General features: G+C 43.4%; 1 protein-coding gene across 4 annotated transcripts in view; it reads left to right on the top strand.

The window, feature by feature from the left end:
- Window positions 1–25685, top strand: part of RARG (retinoic acid receptor gamma) — a 220565-nt gene that overhangs the window by 176256 nt on the left and 18624 nt on the right. For all 4 annotated transcript variants that reach the window (XM_070740881.1, XM_070740879.1, XM_070740882.1 and 1 more), the window contains 2 exons: window positions 12920–13068; window positions 16161–16302. In XM_070740881.1, the coding sequence (XP_070596982.1) occupies window positions 12920–13068; window positions 16161–16302 (291 nt within the window). The remainder of the gene's footprint in view (window positions 1–12919; window positions 13069–16160; window positions 16303–25685) is intronic.

The raw sequence follows: 25685 nt of genomic DNA, 5'->3' as shown, positions 1-25685 counted from the left end.
GACATGTGGACTTCAACTCCCAGAATTCCTGAGCTAGCATGATTGGCTCAGGAATTCTGGGAGTTGAAGTCCACAAGTCATAGAAGAGACAACTTTGCCTACCCCTCTCCTAGACAGTCTCTGGCCTTTCAGAAGTTGGCCACCATCTTTCCTTAGCTTTAGCTAGCATCCGCAATGGTGAGGCACAATGGGAACTAGAGTGTAGCACTTTTCTGCAGAGACATTCTTCCATTTTTAGTCAAGTCTCCAGATCCACAGAATTGTTTCTGAAGATCCACCACAATTTAATCTGGCACTGGAGCTAAGGACAATACTGGGACTCTGTACTGTCAGATCCAGGAGAGTTGATATTTCCCCAGCTGCGTGAATTCAAGAGTTCCCTGAAGAGACATCACTTGGAAACAGTTGCTTAGAAAATGTACTTCACTAAGACTTCTGTTATCATTCACAATCTGATTTTTTTTTTTTACACCATCCTAACATCAAATGGTTGCTGAATGAGGCAGTCGGTATGTACGGACTACCTGTAATGTGTTTAGTCATGGTGGGTCAGCTTTAAGTGCCTCAAATATATCTAAAATATAAGCGTGTGTTTAATTCCACACTGTGGTTTAGTTGTTACTTGCATTGCAATATAGAAATAACTTGCTTATCTAAGCGACTAGATAAAACTTATTGGTTGAAAGAAGAGTTGTTTAATCAGGAGCTACTGCCACTCTTGATCAGCTGTTAGGAGTTCACAGCAAGCAGCTGGTTGGTGCAATCCCCTATCATCACCCAAAAGCTGATCAGGGCAAGTGCTGACAAGTGCTAAAATATGTAACATCCTTGGAAAATAACAGTCCTGAAATATCAACGTGGTTATGCAAGATAGGAGAATGTGTCAAACTCTAAACAAATAGGCTACTTTCGCAAAACATGTTGAATCAGGAATCCTGGTTTGCAGACCGCTTTGGTGAAGGACAAACTAAAGAAATTGTGTTCATCTTATGAGAATTAGCAGGATAATAGAATAACAGAGCTGGAAGGGATCTTAGAAGTCTTCTAGTCCAGTGATGGCGAACCTATGCCACGGGTGCTACAGGTGGCACGCAAAGCCATATATGTTGGCACGCAAGCTGTTACCCTAGCTCAGTTCCAAAGTGCATGTGTGTGCTGGCCGCTGATTTTTGGCTCACACAGAGGCTCTGGGAGGGCGTTTTTGGCTTCCAGAGAGCCTCCAGGGGGATGGGGGAGGCCATTTTTACCCTCCCCCAGCTCTGGGGCCACCTTCTGCTGCACGAATCCCAGTGATTGGTTAGGTCCCACAGAGTTGGCCTTCTCCGGGTCCCGTCGACTAAGCAATGTCATTTGGTGGGACCCAGGAGAAGAGCCTTCTCTGTGGCGGCCCCAACCCTCTGGAACCATCTCTCCCCAGATATCAGAGTTGCCCCCACCCTCCTTGCCTTTCGCAAGCTCCTTAAAACCCACCTCTGTCGTCAGGCATGGGGGGATTGAAATTTTACTTCCCCCTAGGCTTATAGAATTTATACATGGTATGCTTGTATGTATGAGTAGTTCTTTAAATTGGGTTTTTTTAGATTATTTTTAATATTAGATTTGTTTACATTGTCTTTTTATTGTTGTTAGCCGCCCCGAGTCTTCGGAGAGGGGCGGCATACAAATCTAATAAATAAATAAATAAATAAATAAATAAATAAATAAATAAAACACGAGCCTACTGGGCCCACCAGAAGTTGGGAAACAGGCCATTTCCAGCTTCCAGAGGGCTTCCGTGGGGCGGGGGAAGCTGTTTTCGCACTCCCCAGGCATTGAAGTATGGGTGTGGGCACTCGCGCATGTATGATAGCACACACGCATGTTCTTTCAGCACCTGAGGGAAAAAATGTTCGCCATCACTGTTCTAGTCCAATCCCCTTCTCTGGCAGGGAGCCCTCTAATGCAGGGGTCCCCAAACGTGACAACTTTAAGACTTGTGGACTTCAACTCCCAGAATTCTTAAAGTGGCCAAGTTTGAAGACCTCTACTGTAATGGGGACCATTTCAGAAAAATGGCTGCCCAATATCATATTAAAAACCTCCAGCCTTGGAGTGCCTACAGTTTCTGAAGGCAAGTCATTCCCCTGATTAATTGTAATGAATGTATGTCATTAATTAAAATACATTACATTAAATTATGTTAAAATGTAATTAATAATGAATAGGTTATAATGTGCTCTTCGTTTTGAATTAGCATTTTAAGGGAAGACAGTGATTATGAATCGTTAACCCTGGTTTATGGCTGTTGTACAGAGTCAGCCTTATGCTGACATTTTAGATGTCCCTGGGGCTAGAAAACACCCTTCTTCCGTTATCAATACAATGTAATCTGTGGTAAGTTTTCAGCAAGGAATACACCCACAGCTATATCAATGAGGTTGTGCCCTTAATCTGATTCTGTACTACTGATGGCAGAGATCTTAATGCAAAAAAGTACAGTATGTCAATGCATCTGCATCTGCATGTATTGTGTGCTTTTTCCTTCTCTCTCTTTCTTGACTGGGATGTTGCAGCATGATTGAAAGAAAAAAAACCTGCATGTTTATATTTATTTTATTTATTTATTTTATTTATTTATTTATTTGATTTGTATACCGCCCCTCTCTGAAGACTCGGGGCGGCTAACAACAATAAAGAAAACAATGTAACAAATCCAATATTAAAAAGCAGTCTAAAAATGATGCTAAATCATGATGCAGTATCTTTGAGTTTAGCATCACTTGTTGCACCAAATTCAGCCACTGTAGTTTGCAGCCAACCGTGGCTTGTTCAATAAGTTATCATATAATATTGTGCAATTGTCAGCCATATGCCCATTCACCTTGTATGGAAAAAAGAAACCTGGTTCAGATTTTATAGAGGAGTAGGCAGATATGAGAATGGCAGCGTTCACTACTTGTAAAATAAATCATCATAGGTCTAAGGGCTATTGCTAGTACAGTGATCCCTCGAGTTTCGCGATCTCGATCTTTGCGAAACGCTATATCGCGATTTTTAAAAAAATATTAATTTTTTAAAAAACCACTTCCGCGTTTGGCTTCGGGAGTCAGCTGGGAAGCTGCGTGGCTGTTTTAAAAGGTCGCAGCCGGCCTGGGGGGCTTCCCAGCACCCCCCTAACCCCCAACCTGGGTCTTCCCGGCCGCCCACGCAAAGGGGAAACCCCGGCTCCTCGCTGATGCCCGCCGCTCGCCCGCCCGCCAGCAAGAGGGGGAAGACCCAGGGAAGGTTCCTTCGGCCGCCCAGCAGCTGATCTGCTCGGTAGCGCAGCAGCAGCGAGGAGCCGAATCGGGTTTCCCCTTTGCGTGGGCGGCGGGGAACGCAAACTCCACCATCTACGCATGCGCGGCCATAGAAAAAAAGGGCGCGCATGCACAGATGGTGTTTTTACTTCCGCAACCCTACATCGCGAAAAATCGATTATCGCGAGGGGTCTTGGAACGGAACCCTCGCGATAATAGAGGGATCACTGTATTCTTTTCCAGGATTAATACTGTGGAAACAAAATTACATCACATTTTGTGTTAGAATAGACCCCACATTTTTTTAAACCGATTTCCTCGCTTTTATTTGCACAGATGTATAAATTGCACCTCAATAAAGTATGTTTGCCCCGGAAGTGGAGTAAAGTTTTTCGTGTATGTTTGGTTTTTATAATAAGGGTTTTTAGTTGTTTTATTAAATTGGATTGTTACATGTTGTTTTTTATCATTGTTGTTAGCCGCCCTGAGTCTGCGGAGAGGGGTGGCATACAAATCCAATAAATAATAATAATAATAATAATGATGATGATGATGATGATGATGATGATGATGAGACAGTGTATGGATTTAAATATAGGGTCACTTTATTAAATTAGCATAAATTTAAATAACGTTAATTTAAATAACGTTAATTTAAATAATTTCAATTCAACAGTAAACAAAGGACCTGCAGAGGCCAAAAACTAACGGGGTGGAAATTTCTATCAAAATCTTTCTAGGCAACTCTTGGGCATAACTCCTTGCTGAACCAGGTAAAATTAGCCACCTTCACCTGGATCCAAGCCACGCCCCTAAGCATGTGGGAGGAGCTCACCCCCCAATCCCTGAGGGAAATTGGATCCGGTGAGTCCCATGGGCATCCCCTCTCCAATCCCCGAAGTTGTACGCACTTCTAGTTCATGGAGAGAGGCGGTCCATCATCTTTTGAAAAGATGCCCAAAAGGAGAACGCGCAGTTGCTCCTACTGCCCATTTCCGCCCCTAACCTGCCAACCTCAGTGACCAGAGGGAAGCCAAATTGATCGAATGTATATCTACATAGCGCCGCACCCCCTAACCAGTCCAACCTTAACGTCAGTGTGGAATAGATGAAAAAATGGCCGCCCCCATAGGGGAGGGCGCCAAAAATTCCTATTCGGCCCCAAAGCGACCCCTTCCGGGCACACTGCATGATAGAGGAGGGCGGGCAGGTATTCGCTTTCAGGATGCCGAGGGAAAAGGAGGAGGTCTGCTTTGGACCGCCCTTAAATAGGGCGGTCTAGGACCTCCCCTGAGGCCCAGGAGCCAGCGTGCCACCTTGGCGCACTGCCAAAAGCCGAACTTCTGGTTTTACCGGAAACTGGAAGTTCGGAGCTCCACGGAGCTCACCACAGCGCTCCAGGGACAATTTCGGCCGGCGCTTTAAGGCGTGCATTTCTCTGCAACTCTGACTCAAAGAATCACAACAAAATGAAGTATAATAGAAAGCCCTCAATGAGAACTGTGGTAACAGTTGTTGGTTCGAATAGATGGTGTAATGTTTAATAAATGGAAGGGGGAAACTAAACTAAGTAGGAATAATATGTGAGGAACTTTTTAAAAAATCATACGTCTATGAAAATACACTCTCTTTATTTTGGCAAATAGCATTGATGTTCAGGATGTTTGTTAATCAGTTAATCTTTTTCTGAGCTTGAAAACCAGAGATCAATCCAGATATTGCACTGGGTATTATTTTAGCACCATGATGGCAAATCTATGGCATGCGTGCCAGAGCTGGCACAAGCAGATGTGAGTGTCAGCAGGTTCTGGCCAGTGATGGAGAATTGGTAGCGGAAATTTTAGTAGTTCGGAGAATTGGTAAATACCAGCTCTTAGTGGCTACGTCCCCATCTATTCTCTGCCTCCTTAGTCCCAGCTGATTGGGAAGAAATTGGGATTTTGCAGGAATCTTCCCCTGCAGAGGGGTGGGAATGGACATTTTACATGCCTACCAAGCCACGCCCACCAAGCTAGGCCACGCCCACAGAACCGGCATGCAGAACCCTTTCTGTAGGCCCACATAGTGTTGCCAGCTGCTCTTCAAAGTCCTGTCGTCACCACCATCTTCATCAGAGCTAGAAATTGGTTTTCTTAAGAGGAATCCTGTGTTCAGTACCAGGCTGCATGTATTGTTTTCTGCAGAAATCTTTACAAAGAGTCCTCAGAAAATCAGGTTGGATGGAAGAATCCTGGCAGAGCAATTACCTGACCACAGGTTGCAAGACTTGACTGGTTTACTGCACATGTATGAAATTGAAAGAGAAAATGCTCATACTCAAAGAATGTTGAATGCTGAACGGTTGTTTGGCAAAACCTGGGTTTGTTTATTATAGGATCACTGTAAGCCCAAGAGACCTAGTTGTTATTTGGACTTTGTATACGCTTGTTATCTGTTATAGTGAAGTGTCTGTGAAGGGCTATTTTCCTTTTGCAAATATTGTTTGGGCCGGAGCCAGGATTGGGTGAGATTGCTGATAGCAGGAAGGTAAAACTGCAGATAAGGAGGATTTGGCTTTCCATTCATCCCTGACCTGTTTTTAACAGTCTGTTCCTTTTGCGACCCAGTACTCCCTATAGAATCCTATCCTTCTCAGATCACCTGGCAGCACCTAATTCTATTTTTTTGAAAGATGCAAATGTTTTGATTCTGTATTTCCTAACATGAATGTTAGGGTTAAAGGGTTAAATAAGGTTCAGGAGGGAAGTGTTTTTAATAGGAAAGTGAACACAAGAACAAGGGGACACAATCTGAAGTTAGTTGGGGGAAAGATCAAAAGCAACGTGAGAAAATATTATTTCACTGAAAGAGTAGTAGATGCTTGGAACAAACTTCCAGCAGACGTGGTTGGTAAATCCACAGTAACTGAATTTAAACATGCCTGGGATAAACATAGATCCATTGTAAGATAAAAAGGGCAGACTAGATGGACCATGAGGTCTTTTTCTGCCGTCAGTCTTCTATGTTTCTATGAATGATTAGGATTGATCTCTGTTTTTCAAACACACCCTCTGTAATTCAGTACAGGTAATCTTTGACTTACAATTGAGCCCAACAGTTCTGTTGTTAAGCAAGACAATTGCCTTGCTTAAGAGCTGGGGTGGTGGCTTAAGAGCCGGGGATGGTGCAGTGGTTAGAGTTTAGCATTGCAGGCTACTTCAGCTAACTGCAAGCTGTAGTTCAGCAGTTCAAATGTCCAAGGTGGCTAAAATGAGGACCCAGATTGTTGGGGGCAATAGACTGATTCTGTAAACTGCTTAGAGAGGGCTATAAAAGCACTATGAAGTGGTATTTAAGTCTAAATGCTAATGCTGTAGTTAAGGGCGTTTTGTCCCACTTTACAACCTTTCTTGCAACAGTTGTTAAGTGAATCGCGGCAGGTATTAAATTAGTAGCCCGGTTGTAAAGTGAATCTGGCTTCCCCAGCGACTGTGCTAATCAGAAGGCCGCAAAAGATGATCACATGACCCTGGGACACTGTAAGCATCATAAATATGAACCCGTTGCTAAGCCTCTGAATTTTGATAATGTGACCATGGGGATGCTGCCATGGTCATAAGTGTAAAAAATGGTCATAAGTCATTTTTTTCAGTGTCATTGTAACTTTGGAAAGGGCACTAAATGAATGGTTGTAAGTTGAGGACTTCCTGTACTCTTTTTCCAGAACCGAACAGAACTGAATATTCTGGAACAAGATGCCTTGTCTGGTTGTCCAGATGAACAAATTCCTGTCCATCTTTCCTCAACTGGGTACCCTCCAGTTACACTGTGACTATAGTTCACAGAGTTCTCACTTGTAAAATCAGAAGCCTGACATATATGGGGCCTATGAAATTGGGGAAGATTGGTCTAGTGACCGTTTTTCACACTTATGACCATTGCAACATCCTCATGGTCACATGATCAAAATTCAGATGCTTAGTAACTGACTCACGTTTATAACAGTCGCAATATCCTCAAGGGTGGGTTCCATGGACCTTTGCCACTGGTTCACATCAAGACGGTTTGCGCGCATCCCCTCGTGCAATTTAACTTGTACGCATGCTCAGAAGGTAGATTCAGTCTGAAACACAGCTTTGGAGCCGCTCAGCTGTGCTTCAGGCAAAGAAATAAAGGTTGGTATTAACCTGGGTGGGGGGGTAGAGGGCGGGAGGGCTTTTTTCCAAGCAGCGGACGAGGAGAAGCCATCAGGTCACAGAAAAATTGGTTGAAAATTTGGAAAAAAAGATGGCGCCAACCACAGACTAGCACCGTCCAAAATGGATCCGTGACGCCATTGCTGTGTCACCAGCGGGTAGCTAACAGGGACCACCTTCTGCCGCACGAATCCCAGCGACCAGTTAGGTCCCACAGAGTGGGTCTTCTCTGGGTCCCGTCAACCAAACAATGTGGCTTGGCGGGACCCAGAGGAAGAGCCTTCTCTGTGGCGGCCCCGACCCTCTGGAGCCAACTCCCCCCAGAGATTAGAATTGCCCCCACCCTCCTTGCCTTTCGTAAGCTGCTTAAAACCCACCTCTGCCGCCAGGCATGGGGGAACTAAGATACACTTTCCCCCTAGGCCTTTACAATTGTATGCATGGTATGTTTGCATGTATGATTGGTTTTTATATACAGTGATCCCTCGATTTTCGCGATCTCGATCTTCACGAAATGCTATATCGCGATTTTTCAAAAAATAATAAATTAAAAATACGTGCACGGGTTTTTTTCTACACCACGGTTTTTCCTGCCCGATGACGTCACATGTCATCACCAAACTGACGTCTGCCATTGCTGGTTGGCCGAAATCTCGGTCAAGAGGGGCGAATCGGGCGGGTGGGGGGGTAGCGGCGAGGAGCCCGGAGGCGCTGGGGGGGGGGTGGCCGGCATGAAAAACAACCATTGCCAGCCTCCGAACTTTCGTTGCTCCACCATCTGCGCATGCGCGGCCATGGAAAAAGGGCATGCATGCGCAGATGGTGTTTTTACTTCCGCACCGCTATATCGCGAAAAAACGATTATCGCGAGGGGTCTTGGAACGGAACCCTCGCGATAATCGAGGGATCACTGTACATGTAATGGGTTTTTAACTGTTTTTAGTATTGGATTTTGCTATATACTATTTTTACTGCTGTTGTTAGCCTCCCCGAGTCTGCCGAGAGGGGCGGCATACAAATCCAAATAAATAAATAAAGTTAAGGCAATCTGGTCCAAACAGGGAGGAACCCACCCCTGAAAACCCTGTGGTCATTTTGCGACCCTGTGACAAGCAAAGTCAAAGGGGGAGCCAGATTGACTTAACAAAACTCACTTAACCAATGTCTCACTTGGCAACCCAAATTTTGGGCTCAGTTAGAGTCGTAAGTCTAAGGCTACCAGTAGGCGAGAAGCTGAAATCCGGTAGGTTGAATAGTTATGCAAAATTGCATAGAAAAGGAGGAGGAGTGCAGTTAATATTTAACGGAGAACCTGATTAATCAAAGGCTTATAATTGGGGAAGTATGTTTTGTTTTTATAAATACAGCTGTCCTAGATTACCTTTAATTCATATTTGGCAAGGGGAAAGGGCACCACTATCCAGGGGGCAGGAAACCATTTTCTGTGCAGGACTTTGGAAAGAAATAGATTAGTTGGGATTTATTAAAAAAAAAGAGAACCCCCCCCTCCCACCAGCCAAATCAGATACCCTCCCGATGAACTGGGGCTTCAGCGTCCATCCATCCAGATTTGGAGGGTTCCAGGCTGGGAAAGGCTGTTCCTCCCCTGTCTCTTTTGGGACAGGCTTTGCTCATTTCTTCCCTCCCCCAAGGAAAAGGATTATGTTACAAGGCTCTGGTAACAATTCCAACCTGTTTGTCCTGGAATGTGGCATTTAAGGGCCTTGACACAGGAAATTCAGTCTCTGTTGAAAGCTAGAATTGCAAACAGTTTTATGCTTTGCCTGGGTTGGGGGGCGCTTGGGGGGTGGTGGTGGGGAAATGCAGGTGGAAAAATGCAGTTTGGGCTGAAAGAGCTCTGTCCAGGCGTCGTGGGTCATGAGGAGGGCAAGAGGCATGGACTTTTGAGGGATAAAAAAATCTTTGAAACATCTGTTTTATCCCAGGGAACTTCATCATACAGAAGTAATGTGAGTTAGGCTTTTCGTTCTAATAAAGATGACCCAAACTCGAACCAGCTTCTTTGCATCTGCTATCCTAACTCCTTCTAAGTCTGGACAAATCATTTAACACAACACCCCCCGCCCTCCCAGTATTGGTTGATTTCTTCCTGAAATGTATTTATGCTCTCCTGCCCTAAAATGCTGAATGTGGTCCAGGAATATTGAAATTCCAGACAGGTTTCAGCCTCCATGTGGCCTTTAGCAAGTGATGTTAATTCATCTTCCCTTTTTTTCATCTGTACATTGAAATGAGAATGGCCCGAATGCCAAAAGAACATTGAGACTCCACTGGGGTTGGGTTTTCTGCATGAAGCAAAAGAATAAATCAAAAAGGCACACGATTGGGTCAATATTAGTTTAGTGTAATGTATGAACTCGACCATTTGGTTAGAAATCCATGGCTTATGACTTAGTAGGCAGGAGCAAACTCTTTTCAATATTTCTCTCCTTCCCTGCGGACGATTATAGAGGAAACAAAATGGGATAGACCTGAAATGTGGGGAGATCTGTTTTCTGAATTATTCAGAATGGGGTTGGGTTTTTTTTATTTGTTTTAGTAAAATAGCCATATAAAGTTAACTTGCTATGGCCATTTGAAGACTCAGATTCTATAACTGCCGGCATATTCACACTATTTACACTTGCTGAAGTGTAAATTACCCAAGCAGCCAGGTATCATACAACAAATTAGGCTAAAAGATACAGTGGTTGCGGAGTTTGTGGGCTCAGGGAATGAGCAGTCACATGAGACACACATATTGATTTTATTGATTTTATTGGATTTGTATGCCGCCCCTCTCCGTAGACTCGGGGCGGCTAACAACATTGTTAATTGCCTTGATTTCCTGAAGATAGAATGGCAGAGATGAAATTTCCTTATATAATTGTGGAATATTATAGGTAGTCCTCAACTTACAACCACAATTGAGCCCAGCATTTTTGTTACTAAGTGAGATACTTCTTCATTTTGTCCCATTTTATCGTCTTTCTTGCCAGAATTGTTAAGTGATTCATTGCTGTTGTTAAGTTGGTAACACGTTTGTTAAGTGAATCTGGCTTTCTCATTGATTCCCAAAAGGGGATCCCCCTGACCCCGGGACTCTGAAACCTTCATAAATATGAGTTAGTTGCCAAGTGTCTGAATTTTGATCATGAGTATGCTACATAAGTATGGAAAAACAGATATGACTCACTTTTTTTCACTGCCGTTGTAACTTTGAATGGTCACTAAATGAACTGTTGTAAGTCGAGGACAACCTGTAATTACTGTCGTTATGCAGTGGCCAATTGAATGCATTTGGGAAGCTTACAAATTTAGATTCCACCCTTGTTTCATATCGACCAATGAACCTGCCTGTTGTTCAGGAGTATTTCACAGTCTCTCTAGGCATTTAACTTAATCTTCCATGATCTTGTCCAATTCCTTCTTAAAATGGGCCAAATTGTCGCCACAGCTCCTGGCAGCAGATAATATTGTTTAACTAGGTGATGTATTAAAAAACACAATTTTTTTCCAGCTGATCCTGATTTCTGCATTTCATTTCAGTGTGGTGCACTAAATTTTAAATTTATAAGAAAAAATTCTCTCCCTCCATGTTATCTATGCTATACTTTATTTGATACGACTTTATTATATGCATGTCTCCCAGCCTCTCTATATTTGAAATTGAAGAGTCTCATCTACTGCCATATTTTTCTTGAAGTGGAACTAACACAATCTTTTAATCATTTTAGTTACTCCATTTTGTCACTACTTTTGTTCTGTAAAAGCCTTCTTAAGCTGTAGAGATTAAAGTTACACAATATTCAAAACTATGATGTCTCTGTAGATTTGCATAGGAGTACAGTATTATTTATATTAGTATTATTAGTATTTTTATTTTCAATTACTTTCTAATTATTTCAAGCATCAAACTGGGCTTTTGGGCAGTAGCTGAACCTTGGGTTGACATTTTCATGGAAGAATCCACCTGCCAGCTCAAATATTTCATCAGGAGTATCATAACATTTATAGGTAAATGTTGGACTTTCATGCCAACATCCATTATTAAATACATCCAGATAGATTTGAGAAGAGTATCCCTTTTGTCACAGGATCCTATTAATGCAGCTAGTCCTTGAGTTATGACCACAGCTGAGACCAAAGTTTATTTGTTAAGTGAGATATTTATTATATTTGTTAAGTGAGTTTTGCCCCATCTTACGACCGTTCCAGATTCAGTTGTTAAGTGAATCACTGATGTTGTTAAGTTAGTAACCCAGTTAAGTGAATCTGGCTTCCCCATTGATTTTGCTTGTCAGAAGATCACCAAAGGGGATCACAAGACTTTGGGACACAGCAAGTCTCATAAATATGAAGCATCTGAATTTTGATCACATGATCATGGGGATGCTGCAAAGATTGTAACTATAAGAATTTTTTCTTATAAATTTAAAACCAGTAATTAAGACACTTTTTTTTAGTGTCCTTGTAACTTTGAGAAGTCACTAAATGAACTGTTGAAAGTCGAGGACTTCCTGCACTCATCTTTACTACATTGCCATGCTTTCTGGCCAAACAGAGACAAATCTACATGGGGCTACCTTTGAAAAGTGTTCTGAAACTTCAGATCGTGCAGAACGCAGCCGCGAGAGATTCGCCCATGTTTCCTCAACACTCCGTGGCCTGCATTGGCTGCCGATCAGTTTCCAGTCACAATTCAAAGTGTTGGTCATGACCTTTAAAGCCCTACATGGCTTTGAACCAGACTACCTCCGGAACCACCTGCTACCGCACGAATCCCAGCGACCGATAAGGTCCCACAGAGTTGGCCTTCTCCGGGTCCTGTCGACTAAACAATGTCGTTTGGCAGGCCCCAGGAGAAGAGCCTTCTCTGTGGTGGCCCCAGCCCTCTGGAACCAACTCCCCCCGGAGATTAGAATTGCCCCCACCCTCCCTTTCTTTCGTAAACTACTCAAGACTCATTTATACCGCCAGGCATGGGGGAGTTGAGATATTCCTTCCCCCTAGGCCATTACAAGTTATGCATGGTATGTCTGTGTGTATGTTTGGTTTTATAATAAGGGTTTTTAGTTGTTTTATTATTGGATTGTCACATGCTGTTTTTATCATTGTTGTTAGCCGCCCCGAGTCTGCGGAGAGGGCCGGCATACAAATCCAATAAATTTTTATTATTATTATTAATTATTATTAAATGCAACTGAATGCTCCATGTGCTAAAAGAAAGATAAGAGATTGAACCGTGTCTGTAACACGACATCTTCCAAGTTTTAATTCTTCCGTTCTCTTTCATTGTCCTTTTATGTTCCCCTTAAGGGTTGGACTAGGTCATTTTGATTTTTATCTATTTTTCTCATTAGGAATTTTTTTTTTAAAAAATGCTTTGTTACTTATTTGTGTTTTTTCTGACACGCGTCCGTAGAAAATCTAAATCCTTCATGTCTTCTTGTTTCCCCTCTACAGCGGTGGAGACTCAGAGTACAAGTTCCGAAGAGATGGTGCCCAGCTCCCCTTCTCCACCCCCACCGCCACGGGTCTACAAGCCTTGTTTTGTCTGCAACGACAAGTCCTCTGGCTACCATTACGGGGTCAGTTCCTGCGAAGGCTGCAAGGTAAGTGAAAAAGAAGATCCTAGACCACCATTTTCTTTCCAGTTTCTGAGGATGGAGGATTCCCATTTCCCAGTCAGTGAAGCAGTGGAAGTGATGTGCCAGTGTCTGGAGGCTGTTGGGGCCTGGATAGGTGTCAACAGACTCAAACTCAACCCTGATAAGATGGAGTGGCTGTGGGTTTTGCCTCCCAAAGACAATTCCATCTGTCCGTCCATTACCCTGGGGGGGGGGGAATTACTGACCCCCTCTGAGAGGGTCCGCAACTTGGGTGTCCTCCTCGATCCACAGCTCACATTGGCGAGGGGGCGTTTGCCCAGGTTCGCCTGGTGCACCAGTTGCGGCCCTATTTGGACCGGGAGTCACTGCTCACAGTCACTCATGACCTCATCACCTTGAGGCTCGACTACTGTAACGCTCTCTACATGGGGCTACCTTTGAAGAAAGTTCGGAAACTTCAGATCGTGCAGAATGCAGCTGCGAGAGCAATCATGGGCTTTCCCAAATATGCTCATATTACTCCAACACTCCGCAGTCTGCATTGGTTGCCGATCAGTTTCCGGTCACAATTCAAAGTGTTGGTTATGACCTATAAAGCCCTCCATGGCACCGGACCAGATTATCTCAGGGACCGCCTTCTGCTGCACGAATCCCAGCAACCAGTCAGGTCGCACAGAGTGGGCCTTCTCCGGATCCTGTCAACTAAACAATGTCATTTGGCGGGGCCCATGGGAAGAGCCTTCTCTGGGGCGGCCCCGACCCTCTGGAACCAACTCCCCCCGGAGATTAGAATTGCCCCCATCCTCCTCGCCTTTCATAAGCTCCTTAAAACCCACCTCTGCCGTCAGGCATGGGGGAACTGAGATACTCTTTCCCCCTAGGCCTTTACAATTTATGCTTGGTATGTTTGCTTGTAGGTATGATAGGTTTTAAAATAAGGGTTTTTTTAGTTGTTGTAGTATTGGATTTACATGCTGTTTTTATTATTGTTGTTAGCTGCCCCGAGTCTACAGAGAGGGGTGGCATGCAAATCCAATAAATAAATAAATAAATTGCCTCCATAGTACACATCCTGAGTTCAGGCAGGCATCATGAACTCCTGCCTCTGTTCAGCTAGGAGGGTGTGGTTGGCTACTTCATCCAGACCTCCTTCCTCTGGCAAAGAATGTTACAGCAGGGAATTCCAAGTTGCCGCGTGCCAACACCCAAAGCAGATTATGCAAGCAAGACAAAATGTGCAAAACAAGCAAACGTACGCTGATTTGCATCCTTCGGTCCACTGGTGGGATCCGAGGTTTGTTTGCTGCAGAAAATTCCACCTACATTTTCGGCACAGAAATCTACAAGGCCTTTGAATAGTATCAGAGAGCAGAGCTGTTGAAGGCCACCCAGATTTTCTGAGCAGCCAAGGGTTTCTGAGGTCAGTAGCTGGATTGTAAGGGTGCACTTAACATATCTGCATAATTCCAGGCAGAAACTGGATGTCCTCCCAGATGTGTTGGATTTTACTTTGGAGTATTGGCACTACTTTTGCTTATATACCTTCAAATTAGTGCTGATTCCTGGCAATTGCCTGGACTAGCCCTGCAGTTTTCTTGGCAAGATTTCAGAGCTGGTTTGCTCCTTGCTTCATTCCCAGAGTTGAGAGAGAGTGACTGCCCCAAAGTCACTCAGCTGGCTTTTGTGCGTAAGGTGGAATTACAATTCACCATCTCCCTGTTTTTAGTCTGATGCTTTAACCACTACATCACACTGGTAGTCTAGGAACAGCATAATTATATTTCTCTTCTTGTTGTTGGAACAGTTTGCACTGATCAGTTTCCAAGCAGAGTCTCTAGGATCCTTATAATTAGCATCTCTAATAGTCTGTAATATTCTTTCAGTAATATTTTGTAGTGCTTCTCTAAAACAGGCTGTGTGGTATGATCATCCCGGTACTGCAGATAGAGCCAAGGGAAGGTAGCTTGCCTAAACTCACCCAATTATGTGTCATAGTTAAAGAATTCTGAATATTGGATTCTGAACTTCCTGGATTCATGCTTTCTAGCTCCAGTGCTCAGCAAACCAGCGCTGTTCAAAAACCTTGGTCTACATTTGCTCGTGAACTCCAGTATTTATTCATTCTGTTTAGAGCCACTGGAGTTGCATTATGAATTATACGGAAGGACTTGAATGAAGGAAATTGCTGCCTTATAAAAGGGCCATGTAGCATCACACCCTGGCAGAGGTTTCTCCTGCCTGAGCACATTGTGGAGATGATGTGTGTGGGAGAAGACAGTACGAAGCAAGGATGGCTGATAACCATGTTAGTTGGGGGAAAGATCAAAAGCAACATGAGAAAATATTATTTTACTGAAAGAGTAGTAGATCCTTGGAACAAACTTCCAGACGTGGTAGATAAATCCACAGTAACTGAATTTAAACATGCCTGGGATAAACATATATCCATCCTAAGATAAAATACAGAAAATAGTATAAGGGCAGACTAGATGGACCATGAGGTCTTTTTCTGCCATCAGACTTCTATGTTTCTATGTTTCTAACCTGGCCTACCACGAGACAGCTGGTCGCAATGTTGCAGATCATAATTCAGATCCCAAGCTTTAATCAAATAGTGAGACATAAGGCTTTGTTGGTAAGAAACAAGATGTTTCTTTCAAGAGTTGCTGAAGTACAACATTCCAACGTTCCAATGAGCCAAGCCAAATAAAAGGCATTGTGGGCACTGTAGTTTAAAATATCCAGAGGATGCCTTTATCTTGCACTAAATAAGCTTCTATAAAGAGGAGTCCCCCAGTGAAACAGTGACTGGTTGCCCCTGTTGGACTAGACCTGAATGTGGCTTGATTTGGGGAGAGTGTTCTGCTTGAATGCAGTCATTAGGGTTGATAAACCACATTTACACTTTGTAAGGACCCAATCAACTACTATATTCAGTTCATTCAGGTGAACATGCTTAAAGCAAGCCATGATTTAGGACTGCTTGAGCATTAGGAAAGAGTCTTGCTTGAGAGCATTGCTGTAAACTGCGTCCATGCCCAGCCTTCCACCCCAAGCCTCCTGCTCACTTGTAACTCTTCTCTCTATGATTTTAGGGCTTCTTTCGCCGAAGTATTCAGAAAAACATGGTCTACACCTGCCACCGAGACAAGAACTGTCAGATTAACAAGGTTACTCGCAACCGCTGCCAGTATTGTCGCCTACAGAAGTGCTTTGAGGTTGGCATGTCCAAAGAAGGTGAGTCCTTCCATGAGAGTTTGAATGGTAAATCCATTTTTGCAGGATCTTGTAACTTCCATATCAGTAAAACCTCAAACCTCAGAATTTGTAGAGACCACAAAGAACCAGCCAGTTTGGGGAAGACTTGGCCAATAAAGAATTATTCCTGTCTTCCTTCCTTCCTTCCTTCCTTCCTTCCTTCCTTCCTTCCTTCCTTCCTTCCTTCCTTCCTTCCTTCCCCCCCTATCTACCTGTCTGTCTGTCTGTCTGTCTGTCTGTCTGTCTGTCTGTCTGTCTGTCTGTCTGTCTGTCTGTCTATCTATCTATCTATCTATCTATCTATCTATCTATCTATCTATCTATCTATCTATCTATCTCCCCTATTAAATATTGATAAGGTGCACACAATGTAGGTGTAAGCTGAAAAAAATCCTGAGATATAGCAAGGCTAACTGCAAGTAATTACCTTGGAAATATATAACTGAATATGGGCTCCAACATGTGTCCGAAATCATGGAAGACAAAACCTCGGGTCCCGGTGACCAACCCAGATTGGATCCTGCAACATTATCCTGGGACATGTATATTTACCTTTCTTCGTTATAAAGCTACTGCATATTTCTACTTGTGAAAGAAATGGCTTTTGAAAGGGAAATCTAAAAGCTTAGAGTCAAATACAGCATAGAAGAGACCAAGATAGCAATAGCAATGACATTTAGTGCTTTACAGCCCTCTCTAAGCAATTTACAGAATCAGCCTATTGTCCCCAACAATCGGGGTCCTCATTTTACCGACCTCGAAAAGGTGGAAGATTGAGTCAACCTTGAGCCAGTCTGAATCAAACTGCTGAACTGCTGGCAGCTGGCAGTCAATAGAAGTAGCCTGCAATACCGCATTCTTCCCATTGCACCATCACGGCTCTATAGATAGGAAAATAGAAAGTTAAACCGCTGCTATTCCTCAGACTAATGGTTCCTCCAGTTCCAACATCCATTTTCCTACCTATAGAGCTGTCTATAGAGCCATGGTGGAACAGTGGTTAGAATGCAGTACTGCAGGCTACTTCCGCAGGCTGCCAGCAGTTCGAGTCTCACTGGCTCAAGGTTGACTCACTCTTCCATCATTCTGTGGTCGGTAAAATGAGGACCCAGATTATTGAGGCTAATATGCTGACTCTGTAAACTGCTTTTAGAGAGGCCTGTAAAGCACTGTGGTATATAAGACTAAGTGCTATTGCTACTATGACTGACCAGAAGCCAGTTGGAAACTTGCAGATTGGAAAATCATAAATAATGGCAAAGGAGACTGGGATGGAGCAACAAAGAAAGAAAAAAGCAGGGAGGATATGGATTTTTAGAACAGAGTTTCTCAACCTTGGTGACTTTAAGACATGTGGACTTCAACTCCCAGAATTCTCCAGCCAGCATGCTGCCTGGAGAATTCTGGGAGTTGAAGTCCACACGTCTTAAAGTCACCAAGGTTGAGAAATAACTGCCTTAGAGTAATCACTATGCATTATTTGACCTGACCACACATCGGCTTTAGGAACCTTTAGGTACAGATTAGTCCTTGACCCATGATCACAGTTGAGCCCCAAATTTCTATTGCTAAATGAAAAAGCTGTTAAGTAAGTTTTGCCCCTTTATATGACCTTTCCTGCCATAGTTGTTGAGCAAATCACTGCACTTGTTAAGTCAGTAACAGGACTGTTAAGTGAATCTGGGACACTGCAAAATCTTCATAAATTTGAGTCAATTGCCAAGCATGTGAATTTTGATGACATGACCATGCAGAAGCTGCAACAGTCATAAGTGTGACAAATGTCAGGGGTTTTTTTTCAGTGTTGTTATATCTTTGAACAGTCACTAAATTTATTTACTGAAAGAGTAGTAGATCCTTGGAACAAACTTCCAGCAAACGTGGTTGGTAAATCCACAGTAACTGAATTTAAACATATCTGGGATAAACATATATCCATCCTAAGATAAAAATACAGGAAATACTATAAGGACAGACTAGATGGATCATGAGGTCTTTTTCTGCCATCAGTCTTCTATGTTTCTATGTTTCTATTGTTGTCACTTGAAGACTCTCTGTATATGGACTATACTTACCTAATTGCTTCATATGTCCCTTTGTTAGATATTTCATAAGTATTCATTTAATTTATTGATAGTGCCTAAGCATATTTTTTTATGTTCCTTCAGGACATGGACATAAACTATTTAACACAATATGGCAGAACCAAGCGTGTCCAACAGCAAACCATATCTATGTGCACACATATACAGATGTAATTAGAGGTACCCATTGATTCCATGTATTCCCAGTCCTAAAATCATATTATTTTAAATAACATCTTGTGCATCTGGTTCTCCTGCAGGTTACCCTGCTGTCCAGCATTACTTTACTCAAAAGCATAGGATACACAATTTCAGGGAAGGGCTACCAAAAATTTTACTACCACACTGTGGGCCTGGTTTATGCAGGACGCCCTGCATTTTCTTTCAACATCTTTCAGTGCAAACTGGATGCTCTGGGGTGGAGCTTCATTTTTGCTACCCCATTGCGTTCCCCCCCGCCCCTCGGTCCGGGCAGTAGCTCACCCTGCCCAATTTTTATGCTTATTAGCAAAAGCCATGTCATAGACGCACCTAAGAGAATTCACACAAATCTTTCCCAGGGATCTTTGGTTCCTCCTGTGCAGCCATCTGCTTTTTGTATCTGGTTACCCCATAACGTATTTTTCTTCGACAGTAGCGCTGCTTTCAACTGCATGTTCCCTTGAACAAAAATGCTGCAAACTGAAAAGACACATGTGGATTTTCAGAAACAATTGTTGATAATGGCAATTTACACCACCCCCTCTGGGTGGGGTGGGAGGAGCTAAGAAAGCAACAACTCATATTGATATTCCATAATGGAGAGGGAGAAGGGAGTGGGTGGGAGGGAAATAATACTTCCCCCCCCAAAAAAAATCATGGAGGAGCCACAAACAAACCGGCATCCCTTGGAGGCCGAATGAGAATGCTCTGCTGCCCCTTTAAGAGGGCTGTCAAACACCCGGCCCTTTCAGAGACAGAGTGCCTCTCAGCGGCTGTTGCTTTTACTTCCAACTGCTTAGGCACGTCTTTGCCCTGGCCTTAGTCAGGACTCACATTAATCACTGCCTCTTTAAGAGCCCCTAATTAGGAACGTCTAGGTCTCAAAACCTGGCGATTTATTTCCAAGGGCCTGTCACTTTAAAGGGAAAAATGGTGAGGAAGGGGGGGGGGAGAGAGAGAGAGAGAGAGGATGGGGCCAGGGGAGCTTGGTGTCAAGGGTGGGGGAAACTACGAAGAAGAATGTTATCCCGATGGGTTGTCACTGCAGAGACAGGAAACGGATGGCCAAAGAGATCCCAGCCAGCCCAGGCCTTTTCCCCTTTCCCTCTGTATCCCATGCACGGCTCAGATGGGGCTTGCGACCACGGGATGGGGCACGGCTCCCTGCTAAGCTAGATTGCATTCTCTGAAACTGTGTGGCCGCCACACCTTTCTTTTTAAAAATAATAATAATAATAATGAGAGAAAGAGGTGGGGAGAGACTAGCTGGAAAGAGAAAGAGATTGGGGGGTTGAGCTTCCCCTGAGGCAGTGGAGTGGTGTTGTCTGCATGCAAAGCCCCCCTCCAGAGAGCGGTTTGCCTGGGCTGGCAGCCTTCTTCCCCCCCCCCCTCCGCTCCACTCTCCCCCCCAGCATTGTGCTGACTGCGGCTATAAGTGTATATCCTGCCGATTGGCGTATCCTGTTCCCAGATCCCTGGCGCTTTATCCAGGGGTGAACAGGAAGGGCAGCCTGAGAAGGCTCAGGCCGAGGAGAGTGCACACGCAACCCAGGGCTCTCGGTGAGGAAGGAGCGCTGGCGGGATTCAGAAGAAGGGGAAGGAGGGTACCCCAGTTGAGAAGAGGCGGGAGGGGGGAGAGGGGGCAAACCATCCCTATGCGCCAATGCAAAAGAAGCCCTCTTGGGGAGGGGGGGGGCTCCAGATGCCTTCTCCAGAGGGCGCTAGATCCAGGCTCTTTCGTTTGAGATTTTGCAGCTAGCAGGGAGAGCAACACAGAAACTGCCCCCCAAATGCTGGCTGGGGAATTCTGGGAGTTGAAGTCCAGATACCTTCAAGTTGCCAAGGTTGGGAAACACTGCTGTAGATAGCTTTGGATAGAAGCCAGACAAATGGCTGCTATTGCCTTCCTGGACAAGGAAGGTATCCACATGACCACCGTGCCTTTAAATGCCTATTTAAAACAGAAATTGGATTGAAATCCCTGCCCTTCCCATAACCGTGCCCAGAAACAAACCAAAAGAATGGCCAAGAATACATTTCTATCTGTTTTTTATTCAAATGCCAAGTCCTGTTTCATTCATGAGAACTTATTCTTAGGGCATCGTGCGCAGTGGAGGCATAGGACTGTCCTATACAATGCTGTTTAATAGTTCAATTTTTATTTTTTAAAGTAGCACAAAGAGTAGATTAGTTATGTATCTTTGTCTCGTGTTCTGTCAGTGGCATTGAGGTTGCAACATAAACCTTCCCTCGTTAGTAACTCTTTCTGTAAGAAAACGAATATCTGATTAAAACATAGTAGGATAGGTGAAATATTTTCAAGTAGTTAATAACTTGGAAATATTTTGAATAATTCTGAACCGTTTGGGTAAAATGCTTGTGGAATCCAAGCTCACACATTGCAGTGCTCTTATGCAGTTTGGGATGGTTGCCAGGTTTTCTGGCAAATTAGTAATTACTATCAGTTTTCCAATTATGGGTTTCATTTAATTCACGTGTGTGAATTTCCTCTCTGGCAGTGTGGGAGAGGAAAGTTTAAAATTATCACCAGAGACTATTTTAGGTATCCCTCACTATTTTTGCACCATGGAACCTGAGGCAATTTCTAAGAACAACAAATGTGAATTAAATGAAACACTTATCAGCTGTGTTCACATGCCATGCTTAACCAGAGCTCTTACATATCTAAACGCTGTACAGTGTTCCCTCGATTTTCGCAGGGGATGCGTTCCGAGACCACCCGCGAAAGTCGAATTTCCGCGAAATAGAGATGCGGAAGTAAATACACCATTTGTGGCTATGGACAGTATCACAAGCCATCCCTTAAGACTTTAAACCCCTAAATTACCATTTCCCATTCCCTTAACAACCATTTACTCACCATTATTACTAGTACTCACCATTGAATAAGACACTTAGTGATCTTGATATTTATAAACATAATTATTTATTAACAATAATTATTTTTTTGTTATTTATTTGTAAAAATTATTAGTTTGGCGATGACATATGATGTAATCGGGCGGGAAAAAACGTGGTATAGAAAAAAACCCACGAAATATTTTTTAATTAATATTTTTTGAAAAACCGTGGTATAGGCTATTCGCGAAGTTCGAACCCGCGAAAATCGAGGGAACACTGTATTCCTAAAACATCTTCAGCATGATTAATTTTAACCTGGTTATATTTCGTGTTCTGTGAACCCAGCTCTTTTATAGTTCCTGACTTTTTTGTAGTGTGCAAATCCCACAAAGTGGTTGCTCTAATTGAGCAATTTGCAAATCGTTTTAATGCATCCATTCAGATGTAATTGGCTTCGGTGATAATGCTTAATCAGCAAAAGCAAAGGTTTCTATATCAGAGGTCTCCAACCTTGGCAACTTTGAGACTTGTGGACTTCAACTCCCAGAATTCCTCAGCCAGCTTTGCTGGAATTCTGGGAGTTGAATTCTACAAGTCTTAAAGTGCCAAGGTTGGAGACCCCTGATCTAAATCATTTAAAACAATTCTATTTGATTCTGCATCAGTCAAATTCCACTTTTAGTGTTGTGGCTAGGTTAAAAAAAAAACTGACTCGGTGCGTGGAGAGGTCAAAACAAGCTCAGATGAAATACTGTAAGATGGACTTGTTATTTGCCCAGAATATATAGGATCACACATCCCACTCCCAGCAAAGGAATCGATCTGCAATTTGGGTTCCTCCTAGACTTATGATTCCTGTTAGAGACCATGTCTGGGTAGGCTTTACCCAGCGTTGGCTGGTGATTTGATTGCTGATGGTACTTGATTGGTGATTTGATTTATTTGTGTGATTTATATCCCAACTTTTGTAAGTTCAAAACTCTGTGTGTAGTTCGCTTTTCTCCTGGTTTTTTTCCTCCAACATATTTGAGTAATAGAATGTCAACTACTAGGAAACCAAAATTATGAATGCTAATATTACCTTTATTACAGTAAAAGGTTAACGGAATGTTGCAAGACTAAATATACTAATCTCCACCCCTTCTTTATCTTTGTGAGAACTGGAGTGGATCTTCTCTGAGACATTTTTTTCCCCTTCAAATTCTTTTTCTGTGCCGGAATCGGATTTCTTTTATCAGATTGTTGTTTAGGTTGTGGCTCTTCCGCCTGTTCCTCAATGTTATTTTTTTCTGGACTACCTCTGAAGACAAATCATGAACTTTAATTGGCTCTAAGTGTAGTGGCTCTTCTACTAGGCATTGGTAGAAAATAGAGAGTCATATAAGACTGGTGGTGTAGTTGCAGTATAAGGTTACTGATTTGTTTCTGTGCTTAATTCAAAGTGTTGGTTGTTTTTAATATCCCACATAATTTGGGTTACATATACCTGCAGGATCATCTCTGCTATTAGATTTGGCACATCATACACATTCTTCTAGAGAGGGTTTGTTGAGGGTCCCCAACCCATTTGAACTTGACAACACTACTCAGTTTTTGCTGTCACACAGTGGAACCTCTTGCCACAAAGTTAAAATGTCCTGAAACTCCTACTTGGAAGATGCTACTTAAGGTTGGATTTGTCTTGCTTGAATGTGCAGACATGGAATATGCTATGTCTAGGGTGAGGAGAAAGCAAGAACCTTAGGTTATTTTTTAGTGAACTTTGTTCGGTCAGTGGATCTCCATGATCAAATATGAGTTTTGTCCTGCCATTGGAGAAACTCTGACCTTGGTTATATTGGTCCACACTGGAGAAAGCAACAGCTCTATTTGTTGGGTGAACTGAGGTACAGCAATCCTACCCATCCTCCTTTCCCAACCCCTCTAACATCCCCGTGGCTCTCTATTCAGCCCCGTGGCTCTCTATTCAGCCCTTCTGGTTAACTTTTGACTGAGCGCCATTCTCAGAACAAATGTGCGATTATGTTTTGGGGATTGCAGAATTTACTGCATGGCTCGGAGATTAGAGAGATGCAGAAACTGGAATCTCAAATCCACGATTGGGCTGAAAAAGAGGGGGGGGAAGAGCATGGCATGGGGCAATTGACGAAGAGCTGGGTGTGTTTTCTGTAGCCAAAGGAGATGATATTGTAAACAAGATCATCTGAGAGCAGGGGAAGAGCCTTCTCTGTGGCGGCCCCAACCCTCTGGAACCAACTCCCCCCAGAGATCAGAATTGCCCCCACCCTCCTTGCCTTTTGTAAGCTCCTTAAAACCCACCTCTGTCGTCAGGCATTGGGGAACTGAGATATTCTCTTCCCTCCTAGGCCTATACAATTTATGCATGGTATATTTGTGGGTATGTTTGGTTTTTAAATTAGGGTCTTTTAAACTATTTTAAATATTAGATTTGTTATATGTTGTTTCACTATTGGTGTTAGCCGCCCCGAGTCTGCGGAGAGGGGCGGCATTCAAATCAAATCAAATCAAATCAAATCAAAATCAATAAATAAATAATTTTAAAAAAATTCTCCCTGAGGAGCCCTGTTTAGAGTAGCCACCAAGGGTCAAGCAACACTAGAAGGATGGTGAAGTGACCATGAGTCTGACATGAAGGACTGCTGCATTTGGGCAGAGCCGTTTGCATGCAGACAATCCCGGTTTAAATTCCTGAGCTCTCCCGTTTCAGAAAAAGGCTCAGAGAGGTCATGGGAAAGATTATCTGGTTGAAATTCTGGAGAGCTGCTGCTTGATGGACAAATAGTCTGAGGTGGTATAGAATACAATGATACGTTTGGGAGGAGAATAGAGAGCATACCTCAGTCTGTTTACTCTCATACCAACCTACCCAAGGCATGAACATCTGCTGCTAACTGGGTTTGGGGTCCCCCCCCCCTCCAAATGGCATTCCCTCATCAAGTTGTTTTTGTCTCATTCCCAGCCCAGCCGTTCCAGATTTAAAGTAGTGTTTTTCCTCTTCTCTGGGACACAGTTTTTGGGGTGGATGTGCTCTGCCGTGCTTCATCAATGAAAGAGTTGCTGATGGAGAGGGATGGGCCCAGCTTCTATTCACCGTGTAGACTGCTATTGCAAAGGATGGCGACCCTTCCACAGCCTCTGTTTGCAGGCTCTTTCTCCTGCATGGATGGCTGTTTTGGCCAGGGCTGTAAAAAAGCCACAAAATGTGTCATTGGGAGAGGCATTTGCCCACACAGTTCTTGATTGGCACATGTCAAAGTGCCTATCAGACCTTACTTGGGTTCTTTACAAACATGAGCTTGATACTCTTTTGAAAATACCTATGTTTTGTGGGGGGGAACAAACAGGGTCAATATTTTACACTAATTATGTGCTCCCCGGGAAGTTTCTTTAACCTAGAAAGAAGGAACATATTCTGCAATTTGATAGCAATAGCACTGAGACTTTACAGTCCTCTCTAAGTGGTTTACAGAGTCAGTATATTGTCCCCAACAACAATGATGAGCCGGGGTGGTGCAGCAGGTAGAGTGCTATACTGCAGGCCACTGAAGCTGACTTGTAGATCTGAAGGTCAGCGGTTCAAATCTCATCACCGGCTCAAGGTTGACTCAGCCTTCCATCCTTCCGAGGTGGGTAAAATGAGGACCCAGATTGTGGGGGCAATAGCCTAGCTCTGTTAAAAAAAAGTGCTATTGCTAACATGTTGTAAGCCGCCCTGAGTCTAAGGAGAAGGGCGGCATAAAAATCGAACAAACAAACAAACAAACAAACAAACAAACAAATAAATAAATAAATAAATTTGGGTCCTCATTTTATCGACCACGGAAGGATGGGAGACTGAGTCAACCTTGAGCCAGTGAGGATTGAACTCCTGGCAGTCAGCAGAATTAGCCTGCAATACTCATTCTGACCACTTCGCCACGAGGGCCCTTGATGTTGCTGATTCCATCAAAACTAGGCACATTATAGGGTCTCCACTGATTGTGCGAAGAAAGGTTTTTTAGTTTTGGTAGTTGGACTTTGTATTGTTTTTACAATGGCCAAATTACCATAACCAACTTGCAACGTCAACTCGCCACAGCCAACTTGCTGCAGAATAACTTGCCAACGCCATCTCACCACGGGATAATTTGCTGCAGGACAAGACTTACACTAATATCAAAGATATGGTGGAATAGATACATTAAAGAAAGGATG

This window comes from Erythrolamprus reginae, chromosome 2, assembly GCF_031021105.1.
Source record: "Erythrolamprus reginae isolate rEryReg1 chromosome 2, rEryReg1.hap1, whole genome shotgun sequence".
In the NCBI taxonomy this organism is placed as follows: domain Eukaryota; kingdom Metazoa; phylum Chordata; class Lepidosauria; order Squamata; family Dipsadidae; genus Erythrolamprus; species Erythrolamprus reginae.
This window is presented reverse-complemented; position numbering and strand designations above follow the sequence as displayed.